At 36.0% G+C, this 22,389-nt stretch overlaps 1 protein-coding gene across 2 annotated transcripts in view; it reads left to right on the top strand.

Moving 5' to 3' along the window:
- Positions 1-22,389, top strand: part of GAS2 (growth arrest specific 2) — a 149,804-nt gene that overhangs the window by 85,375 nt on the left and 42,040 nt on the right. For both annotated transcript variants that reach the window (XM_027852640.1, XM_027852641.1), the window contains exons 6-7: positions 2,700-2,844; positions 12,291-12,398. In XM_027852640.1, the coding sequence (XP_027708441.1) occupies positions 2,700-2,844; positions 12,291-12,398 (253 nt within the window). The remainder of the gene's footprint in view (positions 1-2,699; positions 2,845-12,290; positions 12,399-22,389) is intronic.

Below are 22,389 nucleotides of genomic sequence, written 5' to 3'. Positions count from 1 at the left end.
AAGATTTTCCATGGATTACTTTATTGCTGGCTATCATGCTTAGACTTTGAGCTATTTATATTTTTATGGCCAATGCATCTGCATTTTGTAAAAAAACATTAAGATTCTGATTCTGTTATTTTCTCATTTTTTTAATAAAAGACTTTTATAGTTTATTTTTGGTGACAAATATATTCCTTTAAAAGTAACAAGTCACATTTTAAAAATGGAATTATAGTATTCCTTTGACTTAATTTATATTTTCAGATGCTTATTTTTTTTGTTGATTGTCAATTATCAGTGAACATTACTGCAGTTTCTCAATCAAGTATTTAATGATCAAGAAAGAAATATTTAAATGAAGTAGAATTTTAAAACCAGAAGGGCCTAAACAACCATCTAGCCTGAAACCCTCCTGGTCCTCTCCCTTTGCCCAGCAGGCCTTTGAAGAGATTAAAACACTTAACTAAGATAAAGTTTGTGTGAAAACCAATACTAGGGCCCAGGTTTTCTGTACTTTAAGTTCAGTATGTTTTTCATTATGCTATTCTTCTGGGGAGTTCAGTTTAAAGGAACTTTGCAAATGATATCACATATCCTCATGGCTTAACTTTGTTTAAGTATTTTTTTTCCATTAAAAGAAAGGATTCGAAGAGGGTGGGTTAAGGTGGCTGTGAAATATAAATTAAAAAAAAAAGAAAATGTGGTAGAACCTTGTATAAAGGGGAAAATTACCTTATAACATGAATAATCAACTTGTAGTTTTGAAATTAGGGGATTTTACAAAAAGGGACTTAATTTAGGAAAAAAATATAATATACTAGCGTGAGCATGAATGCAGATATTCTTAACCTGGGGTTCACAGAATTCATGGGTAGATTTCAGGGAATCCATTAATTTGTGTGGGAAAAATTATATCTGTATTAAAATATAATTGATTTCCTTTGCAATTCTATGCACTTAAAAACATTATGCTGAGAAAGGGTTTGTAGGTTTCACCAGACTGCCAGTAGGGTCTATGACACAAAAAAACATTAAGAATTCCCATATTAATGCTAAAAATTATCTGTGAAGAACATATTTGTATCATTTTATTTTTCATTTTGGGAGTGATTTTCTTCTGTGGTTACAAATCGTATTATCGACCCCAAACAAAAGAGATAAAGGTTCCAAATTTGAATGTATTATACTTTATAGATGTATACTTAATAATTTTTAATATTTTCAAATAAAAAACAAATAGCAAATTCAGACTAGAATTCTATCGCACATGTTATTTGTCAAAGTTTAAGAGTAAGACTATCATATTCAACACTTTTATTATCAGTGAGCTGATGAAAATGTGTGATTTTCACATACCTTGTATCTCATAAATGTGCTCATTTCAGTTAATATTTTCCTACACCTAATATCAAGACATAAGCTCTTATTAAAGTTGACCCATCATGATCCCACATAATAAATAGCATCTGATTTATGCATTTGCTAAGTGTTTTTTCTTAGTTGCAACCATTAGCCTGTGTTCTAATACATGTATAAAATTTAAGTATATAAATTATATGTACATACACAACTTATATATGCATATATTTGATATATGTAGCATTTTATATAACCCTTTTTGTATTTCATTTAATCCAAGAATTCACTATTAATTTTAGAAATGATTACTAAATTTTATTCAAAAATATTTCTAATCTAACTTGAGAAATTATCTATTTTATACAGGTTGTATATGCTTATGGAAATTTATAAAATATTATCTATCATACATACAGTTACATAGGTGTATCCATATGCATATTTATTTACATATATCTTCACATAAGTGTACATGTACTCATGTACACATACAAATCTGTTTGTTCACGTATATATGCATATACACATGTGAATATGTGTGTGTGCATGTGTAGTATATTGATCTGTCATCTAAGCTACAATCCTATGTCTACCACTACCTAATGGACATTTCCATTTGGATATCCCAGTTTCAACTTGACTTGGCATGTCTCATACTAAGCTTACAAAGAACTCACTATTTTCCTCCTATAAATAGTTTCCTCCTTCTCTGACCTTTCTTTGTCAATGACATCACTCTTCCTATAATCTCCTAGATTCAGCATCTTGGAATCATGCTCACTTTCTCATTACTTAAATCATTGTGTTTGATCAGTCACAAAATCCTCTTGACTTTCCTTTCAAGTTCTTTGATGATTTCATTTTTAATCTTTCTATTCCCAATCCTTAGTATATAGTAAGTGATAAATAAATGTTCATTGAATTGAATTAAATAGAAAACCATTATTGATACCAGAGAAGGGACAGTAGTGGTATGAAGGTGTATGAAACTCAGACTGTTGGGATGGATTAGAAGAGGGAGACATTGAAGTTCTCAAAGTCATCATTTCTGCATGAACTTAATGAATAGAGATCACTTATCCTTTTTCTCCAGTAGGATGTACACCATATGGTCTATGGACCCTGGGTAATTCACTAAAACTCTCAGTGACTCAGGTATCTCTCTAAAGCTGTACATTGAAGGGGAGTTGTAGATCTAAACTGGTAGAGAGAGTTTTCTCCCTGGGATTTCCCCATATTGATGAAATTATAGTTTGGGACCAAATTTTTAAAAATGTTGAATATTGTTCCTATGTACTATGCATATTGCTTAATAAGAGTGATGTTTTGATGATTTCTTGCCTCTCTTTTAAACCAAGGTATGGTGTGGAACCTCCAGGTTTAATAAAGCTGGAAAAAGAGATTGAACAGGAAGAAACACTTTCAGTCCCTTCTCCTTCCCCTTCTCCCTCCTCAACAAAGTCTTCCGGGAAAAAGAGCACGGGGAACTTATTGGATGATGCTGTAAGTAAAGCCAGTCCAACTTCCAACCAAGTGCCTATTGATCCTGGCAACTATAGACTTAGTCACAGTTGATATTTATAGCTGTGTGATCCTGGGTTAGTCATATAGCCTCTTTGTGCCTCAGTTTCCTTGTCTCTAAAATGAGAGAGTGGGTCTCAATGGTCTTTAAGATCCCTTATAGCTCTAAGTCAATGATTCTAATATCTATGATTAAATATTTTCAAGGCACCTTAAATACATGATATCACTTGACTGTTATTACAACCCCATGAGATATGTATGAGAATTATTCCTACCATTTTACAGATAAGGATACTCAGGTCCAGAAATGTTAAGTGACTTTACCCATAGACCCATAGTTAATGAAATATTAGAAATGGAGTTTGAATGAATGTCTCTCCTGACTCCAAGACCAATGCCTCTTTGACTATGTCAGACTGAACTCAATTATATACATACATACACACATATACACATACATACACACCTATACATACATGCATATTACACCTATTTATATAGATAGATATGAATGTCTCACTCCATATAAATGAATATACCTAACACTTCTACCTATGATCCAAATTTCATTGAAATCTGGGGAAATTAATAAAGAGATTGCTTTGTAGTCAGCTCTGTGGATTCCCATTTTGTTTGACAATTGTAGACCAGACCATAAATTTAAATTAGACTACCAACTGAACATCCTTTAATAGCATTTTAAAAGTACATATATATATGTAAACATATGCATATTATATATATTATATATGTCTATTTGAATATATGGGTATAAACAGATAGACATACAACTTTATATGCCTTGTACCTTGTAAACTTTTAGATCTTGTCTGTATTGGTTATTTCTGGCAGCAACTCTCTGAGGGAATCATGATTCCCTTTTCCATGGAGAGAGAAACCTAATCCATGAAATCAAATAAAGTTAAGAGTGAAGAGAAAATAAAAATGCAGTGTTATCCCTGAATTACACATATTTGATCCCCATTATAGACTAAATTTAAAAGAATGTCTATAATTTATCTAGCTGACAACAGCTACAAATTAGATTATTTAGGGATATTTTGAAGTATATACCTTTTATTCCTGTTCATTGTTTTTTCCCATATTTATTTTGGATGCCTCCTCCACTAAGCTTGTGTTCTTCTGTCTCATTGTCCATGGATATGACCATGGGTTCCTAAAAGTTATACTAGAAGCACACAAGCTTTGACAACCCCTTCTAGGTTGAAAAGGCTTCAGGTATATGCATAAGGATGGATCCTGTTTTTGTCATCCATGGGCCAGCCTAGCCAAACTTGGAAAGGCTCCATACTCTACTGCCTGGCACTTAATAAGTGCTTAATAAATGCTTGTTGAATTAGTAACAATGATAATAATAGCCAACACTTAGGTAACACTATAAGCCTTACAAAGTACTTCACAATATTATCTCATCTGATCCTCACAACAACTCTGGAAGGTAGGAGCTATTATTATCATCCCCATTTTATAGATGAGGAAACTGAGGTGACAGAGGTTAAGTGCCTTGTCCAAGGTTACACAGCTACCAGTGAAGTTTCTGAGGTCAGATTTGAACTCAGATCTTCCAGACTTAATTTTCATTTGAATGGGCATGAAATGTAGTTGCTTCTAAAGATTGTAGGGAATGGTAATTCCAAGAGCTTTGAATTAAATATGATTTATCATTACAGACTTACTTTAATCTCATGGGAGAGAGTTATTGGCAACTTGATGGCAGCTACTAGATTGCTTGTACAGGGGAGAAGAAGAATCTGGACAGATATGTTGGCCACAGCCAGAGTCTTCTTTCTACAGATGCTGAGGTTACCCAGGACTAGGCAGAGAGAATAAAAGGAATCCTAGCATGCCTGCTAGGATGAGACCATACATAAACTCAAAAGAAAGCATGTTAGCCCTCCTCTTTCTCTTATATGACAACCCGTACTTTGTAACCACTTCCAACTTCTTTATTGTAAAAAAAAATGAAGGAAATATGACACTCACCTTTAAAAAAGTTCCATATGGATGACAAATCCTAAATACAGTCTAGTTGATTCTAGTATCATGTCAGGGAGGTCCAGGTCATTGGTTGGCTATCAATATGTCATCTGACAGAGAAGAGTAATACAGCCCAGACTGTGCCCTAGCCAACCATCTTTGTGTACCTTGACTCAGCATAAGAAAAAACAAAACATCCCAGTGACTAGGACAGTCCAAATGATGCATTAGCTGCTTTAGGAGAGTGTTATGTCTTCATCTTCTGACATCTTTGAGTGAAGACTGGTAGTTATTGTTGAGGTTATTGTAGAACGGACTATTGTTCAGTCACATGTTGGATTAGGTGGTCTCTGAACTCTAAGCTTCTGTGATTCAGTAATCTTAAAAACACACACAACTGATTAACAGAGGTCATGAATGAGAGGGTGAATGACTCCAAAATTAATCTCTACCCATTGGGGGTAGGAGGTAGAAATCAAAATGAATGCTCTTCCAAATATGAGGCAGTAACATCTTTATAGAAAGGGCAGAATGTCTCTTTTTCCTCTTCTTAATTATAAGATTGTGGCTGGATAAAGTACAGTGTAGGATCCAAGTGATTTCAGCTGGTCTTGATAAATCAAACACCTAAGTCTGCCCTGTCCACCCCCAAATTACAAAGATCAGAGATGTATAATAATCAATAATGTATGACTCTGCTTTGCTTTGGTGGAATATGAAAATATATTTAATCAGGACTTCATGGGGATATTGGGGAAGGCAGAAGAGAATTAAAAGGATAATACTCAAAGGCTTCAAAAATTATGTAATTTCATTAATGCAAATTACAACTACTCCATATCTTAGAAGATGGACTATATCTATCTATCCATCCATCTATCTATTTACACACACATATATACATATATATGTATATACACATATACATATATGTGTGTATCTAGATAGATATAGATGAATAGATGCATATATACATATATACATATACATATATATATATATATCCCCTTGTGAAAAACTTGGTAATGAACCTCTCCGATATTATTCAGGGTACTCCTTAGTCAGAACAAAACAAAAAACTAGTATTTATATAGCATTTAAAATTTTACAAAGTGTTTTACATTTGTTATCTGATTGATGCTCACTACAACCCTGAGGAGGATGTTTATGTGAGGGGATGGTGAGGCAAGTTGAGAGGGAGCCAAGGAAGGGAAACATCTCAGAAAAGGCATTATCACTAAAAATCAGAGGTAGAAAAGGACTTCAGAGGCTCCACAGTCAACCTTGTACCTGAAAAAGCACTCCTTTAACATAATCAAGAAATGATCATTCAGCCTTTGCTTTAAGACTTCCAATGAGGAGGAATCCACCACCTCCTAAAGTGGCCCATTATACTCTGTGATAGCTCAATTGTTAAGAAGTTTTCCTGACATCAATCCTAAATTTTTTTCTTTGAAACTTTGAACCATTGGTCTTACTTCTGCCTTCTGGGTCAAGAAAAATAAGTCTAATTAATCTTACATTTACAGTCCTCCTTTAAGAGAATTATCGAGTCTGTGCCTATCACCACTGCCCACAAGTCTTCTCTTTTCTAGAAGAAACATGTCATTGATTCCTTTAACAGTTCTCTATATGGCAGGAATTCAAGGCCCTTCACTCACCTGGTCACCTTCTTCTGTTCGCCTTTCAGCTTATCAGTGCTCTTCCTAAAATGTGGCACCCAGAACCAAACTCAATACTCCAGATGGGGCCTGACCATGGCAGAGTATGGCAGCATGTTTGGCTTTGTATTCTTGGATGCTAAGCCTGTCTTCATGCAACCCAAGATCACATCAGCTTTCTTGGCTGCTGTATCACTCCTTTGATTCCATTCAGAAGAAGTGGAATGAAACCAAAGACATCTAAAAAGGGCCATGAAATCTACTCAATTGACCCAACTTTGTATAATATTCTAGATTATTGTTGTTTAAAAAAGATGGATTTCTAAAATCAAAGTCAGCTAAAATAATTGTCATTTTAATCAAAGTACATCAGTAGATGTTTCTGTGTTGTTCATCACTAAGGAGAAAACAGCATGCTGCCCTGTCCTAAAACGCTTGTGCCTAGCTAAAGTGATGGCACTCTGGTTGGTTGGTTGTTGGAGAGGACCAAAATGACATCACTATATTGGGGTTACAGTAGCTCAAAAGACATACGAGATCCACAAATTTAGAGACATCTCCACTCCAAATGTTCATATGGACTCTTTGTGCCTGACCTATGAGAGAGCCTTCTGAGCTTGTACTGGTCTGATGAGACACAGTCAGACACACTGTTTGACCCCGACATAGTGATGTCATTTTGGTCCTCTTCGAGAATTGACCCCAACCACAATGTGCAGTGTATCTGTGGCTAAAGAGACCAATACAAGCAAACTCAGAAGGCTCTACCACAGGTCGGATACAAATAGTCCATATGAACATTTTGAGTAGAGATGTCTTTAAATTTGTGCATCTTACATTTCTTTTGAGCTATTGCAATTTTGCTTTGGCACTCTACGTGTTTCCTAAATGAAATGTTTGCTTTCAGAGGCAGTGGTGACAGGTTAAAAAAAAAGGAAGTCACATAAAAGTTACCAACACTTTCAGTGGGAGTTACATATATCTCTTAGGAAAGGGAAACCATTCCTTTTATGATGGCTTTTCTACAAGATACCATTGGGAATGTAAATTCATGTGCCATTTTTGATTAAAATTAGAATGCAAAACGGCCATAGATTGTCTGTAAGACACTGTGTTTGCTGAATGAGATTTATTAGGTTTTTTGACTTTGGTAAAATGAGCTGTGTTATTTGCCAAAAGAACTAGATCTATGTTGAGATATCATGTTCAAGCAAGTGTTCTGTTTTTTAACAAATAGCATCCTGCCAGTATTAAAACAGCCAATGTCTCCTCATATTTCCTTCTTGGGCCTAGTAAGAGAATAATAAGATAAAAGAAATAGATGGCTCTTTTAGGTGGCCAGCTCAAAACACCTCCTTTAGTCTGAATATCAGTAGGGAAGGACAACAGACATTTATCTAAGTGAATTTATTCATTAGCCCTGAAAATCATTATTCAGTCTTGCTAGAATAGAGAGACAAGGCTGAATTCAAACCTTTACCTTCTCTCGAGCTAGTCAACGTGATGAATAAAGTTCTAAGAAAAGATTAGCATTCTTCCTCTACCTAAGCAACTTCCTCTGTTTGGGGTAATGATAGATGGTATAATTCAGGGTAATTTGGCAAGCCTAGACATCCCATTTCATCAGAAACCTGGCCTAGAAGTTTGGCCAGTAGCCAGAAGGACACCTGCCACAGCCTATGGTAGCAACCTAGCTCATCCCAAGGTAATGTAAGACGCACAAATTTCATTTATCAGGTATTTCCTTCCTAACAGCATATTTCCTTTGCCCACAGAATACTCTTGTTCATAGAATCACAAGATACCAAAATTGGAAGGGACCTCAAAGGTCATCCAGTCCAACCCGTACCTGAACAGGAATCCTTTCTACAACATTCCTGACAAGTGGTCAGCCAGCCTCCACGTGAAGAACTCACGATGGGCAGCTTATTACCTCCTGGGGCAGCTCTTTGCACTTTTTGGACAACTCTAAGTGCTTTCTTATATGAAGATGAAACATCCTGTCCATACCTCCTTCCCTTACTCCTAGTTATGCCTTCTGGGGCCAAGCGGACTCCATCTTTAATCATTCTTCCATGCAACAATTCTTCACATATTTTGAAAACAGCTATTATGTTTCCCATCTCCATACCCCGGTCTTCTCTTTTCCAGACTAAATAACCCAAGTCCTTTTAATTATTAATGATGGTATATAGTTTCTAGCCTCCTCACTATCCTCATTACCATCCTCTAGATATGCACCAACTTCCAAAAATGTGCCCAAAACTGAACATAGAATTTCAAATATGGATCAATCAGAGTAGCATAGCAGTACTCTACCAGAAGAGGCTTCAGTTATCTTTCAGTAATCTGACTTCTATATCCTAATTTTGCCTATGAAAAGACTGAGGCCCAGGGGTCAAAATGGTTTTCTTAAGATACTGTAGATCATTAAGTAGTGGAGCCAAGTGGAGCCAGTTCTTGAGACCCATGTTCTTGACTGCCATGTTACATTATTGACTCACAATGAGCTTGTTGACTATTACAATCCCAAAATCTTTTTCAAATAAAGAGTTGTTCAGCCATTCCTCTTCCCAGCCCCCCAGCCTCTTTTGTCCTATACTTCTGTTGTATAGGGACTTCATTTAACCTTATCTCATTTCTTCTAATTGAATTTGGCCTAAATAATCTGGCAAGGTTTTTGGAATCCTAATTCTTCCACATAATATGACAGTCAACTCTTCATCTGCTCTCTTTCACCCACAAAAGCATCTCTCCCTCAGAAGAAGAGAGCTTCTAGTATTAAGAAACTATCTACCTAAAGGCTTGTGTGATGTGACTTCCCAAAGACTTTTTTTCCTCAAGGAAATGTTTCCTGCCCTTGATGATGTTAGACTGTGGAGATGTCTGTTTATTCTCTAGGAGCACTGCTCTGTCTAGAGATTGATAGAATTTTTAATCATGCGTCCTTTGGGATTGTCTTGGATCATTGTATTGCTGATAATAGTTAAGTCATTCATAGTTCCTCATCGTACAATATTGAAGTTATTGTGTACATCGTTCTCCTGTTTCTACTCAATTTCACTTTGCATTATTTCATATATATCTTTCCAGGTTTTTCTGAGGTCATCCTGCTCGGTATTTCTTATAGTACAATCATATTCCATAACAATCTTACAGCACAACTTGTTCAGTCATTCCTCAATTGATGGACATCCCCTCAATTTCTGATTCTTAGCCACCACAAAAAGAGCTCCTATAAATATCTTTGTATAAATAGGTCCTTCTCCTCTTTTTTTAAATCTCGTTGGGATATAGACCTAGCAGTAGTATTGCTGGATCAAAGGATATGTGATTTTATAGTTGGGATCACTGCTCTGAAGGAAAGTTCTCTTCTTCCTGTCCTCATTCTTCATGTCCTCTTATTTCCCATCATATTTTCAGAATCCTAATTTATATGAAGCAGTCATGGTTCACATCTCAGTCATCCTTTGATGAACCAGTTTTCTCTTGGTCACGATCTTTATGGAGTTCTGCTCGTACTAATTTTAATACCAAAGAAACAGTTTTATGAGTAACTTGGGCTATGGGGTGGAGGATTCAGGAACAAGTGGTGGAGGTGTCTGCTACCCCAGGTTTGCGCTACCATCCTCCTTGTTTCAAGAAAGTATCTGATCTTCCTTCACAGCCCATATTTGTGAAGACACTGGATCTTTCCCCTGACCTTCCTTCCACCACAACTTCCACCTCTCATTTATGCACCCATTTCTTTTGACCCCTATTGTTCTGCAATTGTCAGGGGCCGTTGTGGCGGGGGAGGGAGGAGGCTGTGGGGCTGTAGGTGGAGAACAGTGTTTGTGCTTAACTAATTTACTCCACAGTGTTAGGGATTCCATGTGTTATTCCTCTATGAACTGTTTTATTTTAGAAGAGGCCTTCATGAAAGGAGAAATTTATCAACCAAAGGAATAAATATTTAATGGCAGAATTTCAGACACTTCATCACCTAGTTGGATCAAAACTTTTGGTCAGGGGATCAGGCCATACTTCTTTAGAACCCAGCCAGTTACCTTTTGGATCAGGCAGTGCCTTGTGTTAGAACTGCCCCCTTGTAACTTGTGCTTTCTCTTCAGATAATGTTCAGGGAAGAAGTTATGGGACAGAGCATGGTACACTTCCAAATCGAACCTATTTTGCATCTGATTTATGAAGTTAGGGGAGATCCTACTTTCCTTTAATGCTCATTATTATTCAAACACCATATGTATACATCATTTAGTATGTATATTGGCTTTGGCTTAAACTTAATATCTAGTTTGAGGACATAATAGTTAAGGTCGTGTGTTATGTAAATAGATGTATAGAACATATGTCTCAATTTTAATAGGTGATATATTCAGAAACAAGGCTGGGGAACTTGGATAGGTGGTTTTAGGTACATCAGGAAAGGATCCTTGGAGGAAATCCTAAAGTTCAAAGTAAAATATTTGTGTTTTCTAATTTTAAAACAATAATTGGTTTAACCATCTCTTATTTTGAAAACACTCAAATTTACTTCCGAGGAACAATAGAAAGAAAAGTGGTAAAGATATACATCTCATCATGAGATTAAAATTTTCAACACATTTGACTTAATCACCTAACAAACTTTACCTGGAAGGGTGAATGAAGCTTATAATTCTCAGACTACTGCATTTCATGATCATTATCATCAATCGTCATCATCATCATCCTTTTTATTTTTACATCATTGTCATTCAACACACTTCAATTACATGTGCATTATATACACAACACTGTGCTAGGTACTGGGAAGATAAATAAATATGGCCATATAATTGCAGAACTATGATGGGTATAGAAAAACACAACTCTAGAAGGCGAGCATAGGAAAAGTATCAAGGGAAGAAAATATGAATTCAGGGGATAGGAATGATCACAGCACTGATGTGTTTTCAGGATGATTTAGTGGAACAATAAGGTGAACTGGGTTTTGAAGGGTAAGATAAGCAGGTTAAAGGGGAAGAGGGCATCTCCAGAATAGAGAAGTGGCATGGGCAAAGGCCCAGAAGAAGGAATCTGTATATTTTGGGGAAACAGTGAATAAATTCTTTTGACTTCATCAGAGATTTCAGACAGGAAAGACATTTTGTTGAATTGAAATAGCAGGATTTTAGACTGCAGAGGTGGGGAGGTGCAAAATGGCAGAGATCCCGGAATGTTGAGACTTTGAATGGTATTCTTGTGGTCAGTGGGGAGCCATTGTGGTTTTTGGATCAGGGGGAATGGCATGCTGAAAGTGATGTTTTAATAAGATATATCTGGCATCAGTATCTAGAGTTGGGATGGGGAAGACTGGAATCAAGGGGGACCAGTGAAGGTTATATTGCAGTATTTCAGAAATCATGTGATAAGGGTCTGATATTATAGCGTTGGCAGTGGAAGTGGAAAAGGAAGGATGGATGTAAAATAAATTATACTGGAAGAATGCCCTTGGACAAAATTGTATAAATGTTGCAGTTCTGAAGTGTATCTATGCCTTTGTAAAAGTACCAATAATTACCTTCAGGAAATATCATTAGGCTCTAACATTTGTATATCTAGAGCTAAATCTGTTCTATATGTACACAAATCCTGATAGAGATTGACTATTATTGGTCAAATGGATGATTGCACTTAAACTTGAAAGTACTATATACATGTTAGCTATTATTAGTAACACAATGAATTATCTAAATCCCAGATGTTCTTCAGGAGAGAAAATAATGACTTGCTTTTATGTTACAGGTGAAACATATTTCAGAAGATCCTCCTTGCAAATGCCCAAACAAGTTCTGTGTGGAGCGTCTCTCACAAGGAAGATACAGAGTTGGAGAAAAGATCCTTTTCATTAGGGTAAAAAAAGTTTTAATTTTCACTCAGTTGTTCATTCTACATGGGAATATTAAGTACTTGGGAAAGGAGGAAGGGAAGTAGGGTACCAACTGTTTTCTTTTATCTTCTCCTTTTTAGCATATACATATACATATTAGAGCAGAGTGTAAACAAAAAACAGAATTGAAACTAAAGCCAAGAGATCTCCTTTGATGGTTTTTAAATGAAATATAAAATGAAATCAAACCTGTAAAAAAAGTAGTCATGAAATTCTTTCTGTTTCTTACACATCTCAGACTCAGGCCTCAGTCAAGTTCAAGCTTTCAGTTCCTAGTTTGTTTGATTTTTGGTTTAAAATTTTTTTTTCTAGATTATCCAAGCAAATGTCCAATAGTTTGGGAGTGTATAATGCAGATAGTGATAAAATGAAAGAAATTTTCATTTCTTAGACAAGTTCCTAGATCAGAAGCTTTCGGCATTGATTGTGTAATTAATGTTTGAGACCTGCCATTGAAATAAGTTGGTGATATTAGTCCATTTCTGAAACTGACATTTTGCCTAGAAGCCTTGGCAAAAAAAGACTAGTCATTCCAGGAGTTATTCTAAATGAATATGTTTCCTATTTTAAGAAGTGGTTCATTAAATTCAGGTTTCCAAATCTCCTCTTCATTTCTTCGGTGATTGGTTTTGCAGATAATCATGACTTTGGTTTCTTAAAATAGTCTTTCACCTTTTTCTAAGACTGGATTCATTTTTTTAAAGAAAGGAAATTATATTTCACTTTTATTTCTAGAACATCTGCAGTTAATATAATGGATGTTTTATGTTGTAGCTTAAACTCCAGGCAATGCCAAAAAAATGAGTTCACAGGATTTTTTTTCTTTTATGCTTATTTGGTCATCTTAAAATATTCAACATGTTATTATGAATTGAATTATGAAATCACATAATTTCAGAGTTGGAAGAGACCTCAGTGGCCTTTTACCTGAGAAAGAATATCCTTTACAGCAAACCTGACAAATGATCAATCAGTCTTTGCATGGAGACTTCCAGGGTTAGGGAAAACACTACCTCTTGTGATGAGATTCCTATTCTATTTGAGGATCAGAATGATTGCAAAGAAATTTTTCTTTTTGTCAAGTCAACTTCCTTCTTTGATACTTTCATACATTATTCCTCCTTCTCCCCTTTCAGCCAAGCAGAACAAATCTTTTTACCTTCATGGCAGCCTTCAAATACTTAAACACATCTCCTCAACTCTTCTCTAGGCTTAAGATCCCTAATTCTTGCAATCAATCCACTTGTGATTCAAACTCAAGACCCTTCACCATGCTGGTTGCCTTTTCTGGACAATGTCTAATTTATCAATGAATTTCCTATAATGCAGTGCTGAGAACCATGAACTGAGAGCTCCCTACTCTAGATGTGCCCAGACTAGAGATTACCATTTCCTTATTCCTAAATGGTCTTCCTCCTTTAAGGTGATCTAAGATCATCTTAGCTTTCTCGGCCATCACGTTATACTCTTGACTCATGTTGAGCTTGTAGCCTACTCTAACACCTCTGGATCTTTATTCAAATGACCTGTTTGTCTAGGCATGCTTCCTCCGTCTTGTATTTGTGAAGTTGTCTTTTTGAACCTAAGCAAGATTCTGTATTTATCTCCTTTATATCCCATATTATTAGACTTGGCTAACATTCTAGGTAAAGAGCTTATTTAATCCTGACTCTGGAATCTACTGTTAGGTATCTACCTCAACTTTGTGTCATGTGATAATGTAACAAACATTCCATCTATAATTTTAGTAAAGAAATTGATTAAGTTGTTAAAAAAAACATAGCATGATGTAATCCTGGGGTTAAAAACTAGACACTTATTCTAAGTGGACATCTTTTCCATTCTACTTTTTCATTCTGGCCATACAACCACTCCATTATATTGTTATCTAGACCATATAACTCCTTCATTTCCACAAGAATAGCACTACTGACTCTGTCACATTCTTTGCTAAAACCTAGGTAAACTTATTTTTATAGCATTCCTAAAAACTGCTAGCTCCATAACTCTGTCTCAAAAAAAAAAAGGGAAGGGAACTAACACCTTCTTGGCATGACTTATCCTTCGTGAAGTTATGCTGGTTTTTTTGTGGTTCCCACTTCCCTTTCTACATGTTCATAATCATTCCTTTAATAGTATGCTCTAAATTTTGCCAGGTATCAAAGTCAGGCTTACTGGACTATAGTTTTCATACTCCATTCTCTTCCATTAAAAAAAATGACATTTTCCTTTCTCCAGTCCTATGGTACCTCTCCAGGTTTCCATGATCTGTTAAATATCACTGAGTACTCGACACTCCTATATACCAGTTTCTTCAGGACCTGAGAATATCATTCACATGGATCAAGTGACTTGAGCACTTTGCAGCTAGATTTTCTTTTTCTAACTATTCTCTTATTTTCAGTTTTGTTATTTGGGCCTCAACTTCCTATTAGCCATTTTGATTCTGTCTTTCATGGCCCAAAGGTCATTCTCCTTGGTAGGAGAAGAAGAAGCAAAATAATAGTTGAGTAGCTCTGTCTTCTCTTTCTGCCATCAGTTATCACTGTTGAGTCCATTCTGAGTAATAGTTCACTTTCTTTGAGCATCCTCTTTCAAAAAATATGACTTTTAAAAATAAAGTTGTGCTATCCTTAGCTTTCTTTACCAGCCTCTCAGGTCATCTTCAATTTTAGCAATCCTAATAATTTTCATACAGGACCATGCTATTCTTTCATATTTATCTTCCATTACCTATCCTTGCTTCCATCTTCACATATTTTAAAAATCAAAGGTGATCATCAATTTCTCTTTATATACATACACATTGGTCTCTTTAGACAATTTACCCTCCTTGTCTTCATCAGGATTTTTCCTCTATGCTGCCATCAGAATTTCTTCTTTGAAAGGTTCCCATCCCTTCTTGGATGACTTTCCCTATATAATTTTGTATATGGCATCCTATCTATCCTTTCCCTGAACCCAAAAATCTTGGGTACATATGAAATGTGCCTGGCTTCCTCTCCTTTTCCATCACAATCTCTGAGATGAAATGGTTGTTTCTACGTAATTTCCATCATTTTCCATCCTAATAACCATTTTTCTCTTATTGTTTAGAATCATATTCAGAATAGGAGGTTACTCCTCAATTTCTTCACATTTTTCAGGATGAAATTACTGTTAAGCTACGTCAAGACATTTATTAGCAACACTTACGATCTTCAGATTCTTGACCAGGATTTAGTAGTTGTGCTTTTTAGGTTCCTATTGGAAGTATTATTTGTGCCCATTTGAATCACCAAGTGAGTAATAATTGTCTGATTGAAAGAGTTCTATCAAGTCTTGGATGCAGCCTCCAGGAAATTTTGAGACCTTCCTAGTTTTATTAGGTCAACAGAGTGCTGCTTCAGTATCTCTTAGCATGGAATCATCAACCACCACTACTTACCTCTCTTGTTTCCAAATTGTGCTGAATAAACTGGTATCCCAAAGCACCTGAGGATCTATGTCATCACTCTTCAGAGATCAAGCAGATGCTTCTTTTTAAATATCCAGCTCTTTCTTCCCCAGGAAGAAACTTTTGTTGGTTTCCTGGCTGCAAGCATTCAATAAACCTTCTCCTTCCTCTTCTTTTCTAGGTGACATTCTTCTATCCTCCAACCTTCTTATCCATGTAGGATTCTCCCTCCACCTCTTCAGATCCCTTTTCTTTTTTTATTTCACATTAGAGCCCTCTTTCACTGTTTGTTTTGTTCAGAAGGGATACTCGATTCCACTTGATATTCTTAAGAGAAGAGCTATCTCTCTAGCTCATTTACCTTCTCTTCTAGGAAGCAGATTAACCTGCTCTTTAAGCATAGATAGCAGCATTTTAGCCTTGGCAGAGATAAAACTATCACAGGATCTATGAAGTTCATTGTAAAGTTCTACCTTCTCTCCATCCTTGTGAACAGTGAGACCCTAAAACCTTGCAGCTCTTTTTAATAGCTACCCTGAAGAACTATTGTGGCAAATTTTTTATGGGTTTCTTCAACTCCAGAAATGTCACTTTCCTTCTCACCTCCTTAGGACCTTAGGGAAAGGCCATACCCTTTCCCTTTCCTTACAAAGATTTTATGTACCTTTCTTTAACTGTCTTATCAACTATTTTTTTTCTTCTTTTAGTCATTCATCTTTTCTTTCCTTCTACAACTTTTCAAACTCTTCTGTTTTCCTTCCTTCAGGCTGGAATTCTTCTGTTCCTTCTCAGGTCCTTCATCTTCTCCTTTTCTTGCCTTTTTTCAGCTCAAATTTTCTTTCTTCTCCTTCAGATTAAATGTTCCTCCATGTCTTCTCAATGCACTGCTCCTCATCCCCATCTCATTGAGCTCTGGTCCTTCCCCTCCTCCTTGTCTCCCTCCTCTGACATCTCAATCCTCCCATGTTCAGATTTGGTCTCCTTTGGAATTCCGGAGCCCTCCAAATCACCTTCACAGTTTTTTCTTCAGCTCAAGTTCTTCTGTGCCTTCTCCCAAACCACTACTTCTTCTCACAGAAGCCAACAATCAATCACAATGTGAGTTGTCATGATTTAAGTTTTAAGATCATTATGTTCTATGTTGTTATTATTGTTTGGTCATTTTAATCATTTCAACTCTTCACGACCCCATTTGGAGTTTTCTTGGCAAAGACACTGGAATGGTTTGCCATTTCCTTTTCCAGCTCATTTTACAGATAAGGAAACTGAGGCAAACAGGATTAACTGACTTGTCCAAGGTCACACAGCTGGAGTCAGAGGCTGGATTTGCACTCAGGTCTTCCTGACTCTAGGGCCGGCACTCTATTCACTGCACTACCTAGCTGCCTTTTTACATCACCATAAAACAAAATGTCAATTACTGAATCTGCTAATTTCCCATCCCTATGTCAGAGTGTTTATTTCTTCTTTAGATATTTATGTATGTATTTACTTCTTTCTTTTGGGGGGCTGGAGGGAAGTTTCTAGACCTGTCATTGATTAGTAAACTCCTTTTACAAACATAGATAGCTACCTTCTGTAGTTTGTAGCCTTAGAGAAGTGCCTATGGCGCTAAAATTTTAAGTGACTTGCCCAGGATCACACAGGTAATATATACAAGAAGTGAGATTTGAACCCTGGTTTTCCTGACTCAGAAGATAGTTCTCTATCTATCAGAGCAAGCTACAGCTCACTCTGTTTCTCTATTATTATGAAGTTATACATAAGCAAAATATCAATTAATGTATGATTCATATATAGGTTTAAATATGCACAGCAGTATTTTAAATGCAAGTCATCAAACTGTCATTTCTTACTTTTAAAAGACAAGCCATTACTATTTTTTTTTAACCATAAACTATTCTCATAGTTCTCAGCAACGGAATTGAATTGCTTTTCAAAGTGTACTGTGTCAGATCACTTATGGAATTCCAGATTAAGATTTCATTTTAAGTGTGCGCATAAATATCTGTTCCCCATCATCTTTCTAAAATCCCTCGTAAAATCACGTTCTAAGCTTCATTGTTCTTTATCATCCTTCTAAAGTCTCACATAAAATCATGTTCTAAGCTTCATTGTTCCCCATCATCCTTCTAAAATGCCACATAAAATCATGTTCTAAGTTTCACTGTGGTGCCTCATTAACCAAAGAGCTCTATTGGTCTATGGGTTGTATTGCCCTTTAATATAAGCTCTGGTCCTCTGGGGTTTTATCATGTGACATATCACTAGCTCAAAATGGTTATTTTTTAAAATTTTAAAATAATTTCTATTTAAATATTTTTAAATAAGATAATTGTAATTGATAGCAAATGTAGGAAATTAATTGTTTGCAGTATTGTCCACAACTTTCCAAACATAGGGCAGTAGAAAAAGTATTGGTGAGGAGGTGGTACAGCAGATAGAATGCTGGACATGGAGGCACAGGGTGGTAGTTTGACTCTTGTCTTAGAAACTTAATATCTGTGTGACTCTGGGCAAATCGTTAAATATCTCAGCCTAAGCCTCATCTGTAAAATGGGGGCAATGATAGCCCCTACCTCACAGGGTTGTTGTGAGGATCCAATAAGATAACATATGTAATGTACTTTGCAAACCTTGAACTGATATAGTAATGTTAGCTATTATCATTATTGTTGCAGCTGTTGCTATTTATTGTCATCATTGTTACTGTTGTTTTTAGGGATAGAAGCCTGGGGTATGAAACCAAGCGTTGCCGCTTACTACCCTTTCACTCTTGGGAAATCACTTAACTTCCCTGGGTCTTGTTTCCCTCATCTAGAATATGAGGGGTCGGACATGAAAGACTGCAACATTCCTTGTAGCTCTAAGTCTATGATCTAGCTGAGATGCGTTCTATGAGCTATCCTCAACAAGTATACCTCCCTTTACAAAATACTGCAGGGATTCCAGCAGGCCGACATCTTCTTCCAGTATCTTTTGTACTGCTTTATGTGTGACTTTAAGAGATGTTTGAGCAGTAGTTATGGTTACTACTTAGTTAGCAGCAACTCTTAATACTTCCTTTGGCCTCTCAGACTCATTTAAGTCATTATGACTTTGCAAATAAACTTACATGCACTAGAATCCCCTTTAAAAACTCCTTTTAGTGAATTTCTTCATAAAGAGAAAAAGTATTATTGTAATGCAAATTACTAACCCCTGACAAGTTTGGGATTGTATATACTGACACATTTTAAAGCTAGGCACATGAGTATGATTATATACATGTTCATGTGTATATATGTGTATATATGTATATATATGTGTATGTGTTTATACACAAATCTTCATGTATGCAAAAGTTGTTTCTATCTCTAAAACTCAGTGTAGACTTGACTATTTCAGAGGATTATTTCAAACAGCCACTTTTTTTTTTTATTTTTTCAATTGTGGTATATAGTGGGAAGATCTCTGCAATTCAGGTAAGGAAGACCTGGATTTGACTCTAATCTCAGATACTTACTAATTCTACAACCATCAATGAGTTACTTAAGCCCTCTGAGCCCTGGTATCCTCCTCTATAAAATGGAGATAATAGTGCCTATTTATTTGAGTGTTTTGAGGATCAAATAAGATAATTTGTGGAAAGCATTTTGTAAACTTTAAAGTGCCATATAAAGTCAGCTGATGTTATTAAACAATTATTTGACTGCTTTCTATGTCCAATGGGAGGCCAAAAAAAGATTATAATAAAATCCTGAACTATGTAGCTTATAGTCTGGGGCGGGGGATTGGGAAGAGTAAGACTATTAGATCTCACGCCAGCTATTTGAGCACGAACTGGTTCATTTGCTTTTCAACATCACGAAATCAAAATTCACCAAGGCCACCTGTAGGAAAAGTCCCTCATTAAGGGACCATTGTTTGGTTTGTTCTACTAATTTCCAGTCACATGTTTATGACATTTGCATTGCTTATAACCCTTTTTTGTAAGTGTGTTGAAATGTAAGACTTTCTGTATGTGGGACATTAATTATACAGAGACAAGAGTGCACGCAAATCTACATGTGTATATATATGCACATATATGTTCTTTCATATATATTGTCTGATTTAACTAAAAAGGGTCAGAAAAAATAAGCAAAGAGGCTTTCAACTGAAGAAATCACAAAGAGATGGAGACACTACAGAGCCTGTAGGAGGAAGCATGGTTCAATGGGAAACCTATTTCCTTTGGAGTCAAATAGGGCCTGAGTTTGAGTTTTTCTGCTAAGTACTACTTCCTATATAATATTGTACAGGTAAATTCATCTTTCTTGGTTTCCGTTCCATATTTGTAAAATAAGGATGTTTGACTAGATGGCTTTCAAGGTCCCTACCATCTCTCAATCTATGTGTGATTCTTTGATTTCCTATTTAAAAAAAGCCAACAGGCACATTACATAGCTCATCTATGCTTATGTACAGTACAAATATACACAAATATCTACTTGTGCAGATATATAAACATTATGGCCCAAATATAGAGAAAATTTAGGTCATTTAAAGACATTAGGATGGTTGACACCAATTGCAGATAGAATAATCAAACCTTTGTTCCAGTGGGAACTGATTCTGTGGTTTCTTTCCCTCCCCCTCCGCCCCCACCTTTCTAACTAATAAAGGCCAAGTCCTCAAGCTTGAATGTCTGTCTTACAGTGCCTTCCTTTGGGAATCCTTGCTTTGTTTATTGGTTTATTGCTGTGATCAAATGACAAAAGTATAGGTCATTTCAATTATTCTCTGTGTCTCAGAGTGGGAAAGATTTCAGTTGGTTATGAATGACCCTTGTATTTAAATAAGACTGATGAATTGCATGTGTTGATTTATGCCTAAGGGTTAGATTTACTTAATTTCAACGGAGAGATTCAAGTTCTAAAATTGAGCCACAAACTTTTCCATGTATTTTTAAAAGCATAACTTGAGTCAGATTTTTACTTTTATTTTTATAAGCTTTTAGTCACTGTCTTTATCACTTGACAAATTTTCCTCCCATTGCATTGGCTCAGTTGGTCGATAACATTTACATCAGCATCAATTCTGGCTCTGTCTGTCAAAAACTACCTAATACACAACTGGGTATTGTATTTCATCAAAAAGTTTTTTCCTGTGTCAATTGATATAATCACGAGATTTTTGTTGTTTTTGTTACTAACATGCTTTATTATGTTTATGATACTAAACCAACTCTGGATTCCTGGTATAAATCCAACCTGGTCACGGTGTTTAATATTTATGATATGTTGCTGTAACCTCTTGGCTAATATTTTATTTAATCTTTTTGCATTGGTGCTTGTTAGGAACATTAAAATATAGATTTATTTCACTGTTTTCGATTCTTCCTGCTACCAAGACCATATTTGGATCATAGAATGAATTTAGTAGGAATCCTTCTTTTGCTCTTTTTGCAAACACAGATGCAAATTGGGGGAGGGGTAAGCATTAGGTTATTTAGCTGCTCCCTCCTCTGTTATGTCTTTGTTAAGCTTCATTTCTACTGTGAATGCATAGAGAGGCTTGTTGGGGCCAGCCTCTTCTGGACTATGGGAGCAGTTTTTACCTTGTTTATAATCCCTGGAGGTAGATACAAGGTCAAAGCCATTTTTAGTGTCTTCAAGTTTAAAATGAGAAACTGACCTTGCCACAAATAGGATCATAATACTTTCCCTTTCCTTCTTGGAAATTCATTAGTTCTGTTAAGGTCTGGCCCTAGGGAAAATGTTTAAGGAGGCAAAGGTTGTCTTTCAGTCACTTATTTCCTTTTCTCCTCTTTTAACAATCCCTACCACCTTTTGAAGGTTTACTTCTTAGGGACTCGATGTCTTGCTGTATATTCTGGCTGCTATCTCCAGTAGTACCCAATGCTCTGGAATTTCCTCTTCCTTTCCCTCCTTAAAAGGTGGTCTACTGTGCCATTTCCTTTTGAACCTAGCTTCCACGGAGGAGACAGCTATCTGATCAAGGAAAGTGAGAGGAAGAGGTCTATGATCATAGGACCATGACTTTAGAGCTGGGAGGAACCTTAGAAGGCACCTAGAATAACCCTCTTATTTTATAGGTGAAGAATCTGCGTTCAAAAGAAATAAAGAAACTGATTCAAGTTCAGAAAGATGGTGGGATTCAAATACAGGTCCACTAATTCTAAGTCTAGTGATTTTCCTCTTTTAAAGCAATCTAAAAACACATTAGCTTTCTTAGCTGAATTAATGTATCCAAAGGTTGCTGATGGATTTATGTGTCATCCTCTCAATGTAACACTTTTCATTTTGAGAAAAACTTTCAATATTTTCACCCAGAAGCATGAGCAAAAGTTAGAATTCTCAGGCCTTAGAGTAGACCAGTGAAGGAAATACTTATGATTAGGCTGACTTTTTGGCATCCATGAAATTATATTAACTCTAGTCATATCGCATACTAGCCCTTGCACTGTTAGACAAAGTAAGTGATTAATTGTTCATTTGAATATTTTCAGTGCCATATTAATGACTGCAAAACTA

This window comes from Vombatus ursinus, unplaced genomic scaffold (assembly GCF_900497805.2).
Source record: "Vombatus ursinus unplaced genomic scaffold, bare-nosed wombat genome assembly UNPS02009770.1, whole genome shotgun sequence".
NCBI classification, from domain to species: Eukaryota; Metazoa; Chordata; class Mammalia; order Diprotodontia; family Vombatidae; genus Vombatus; species Vombatus ursinus.
Note: the sequence above shows the minus strand (reverse complement) of the source record. Positions and strands in the feature narration are given on the sequence as shown.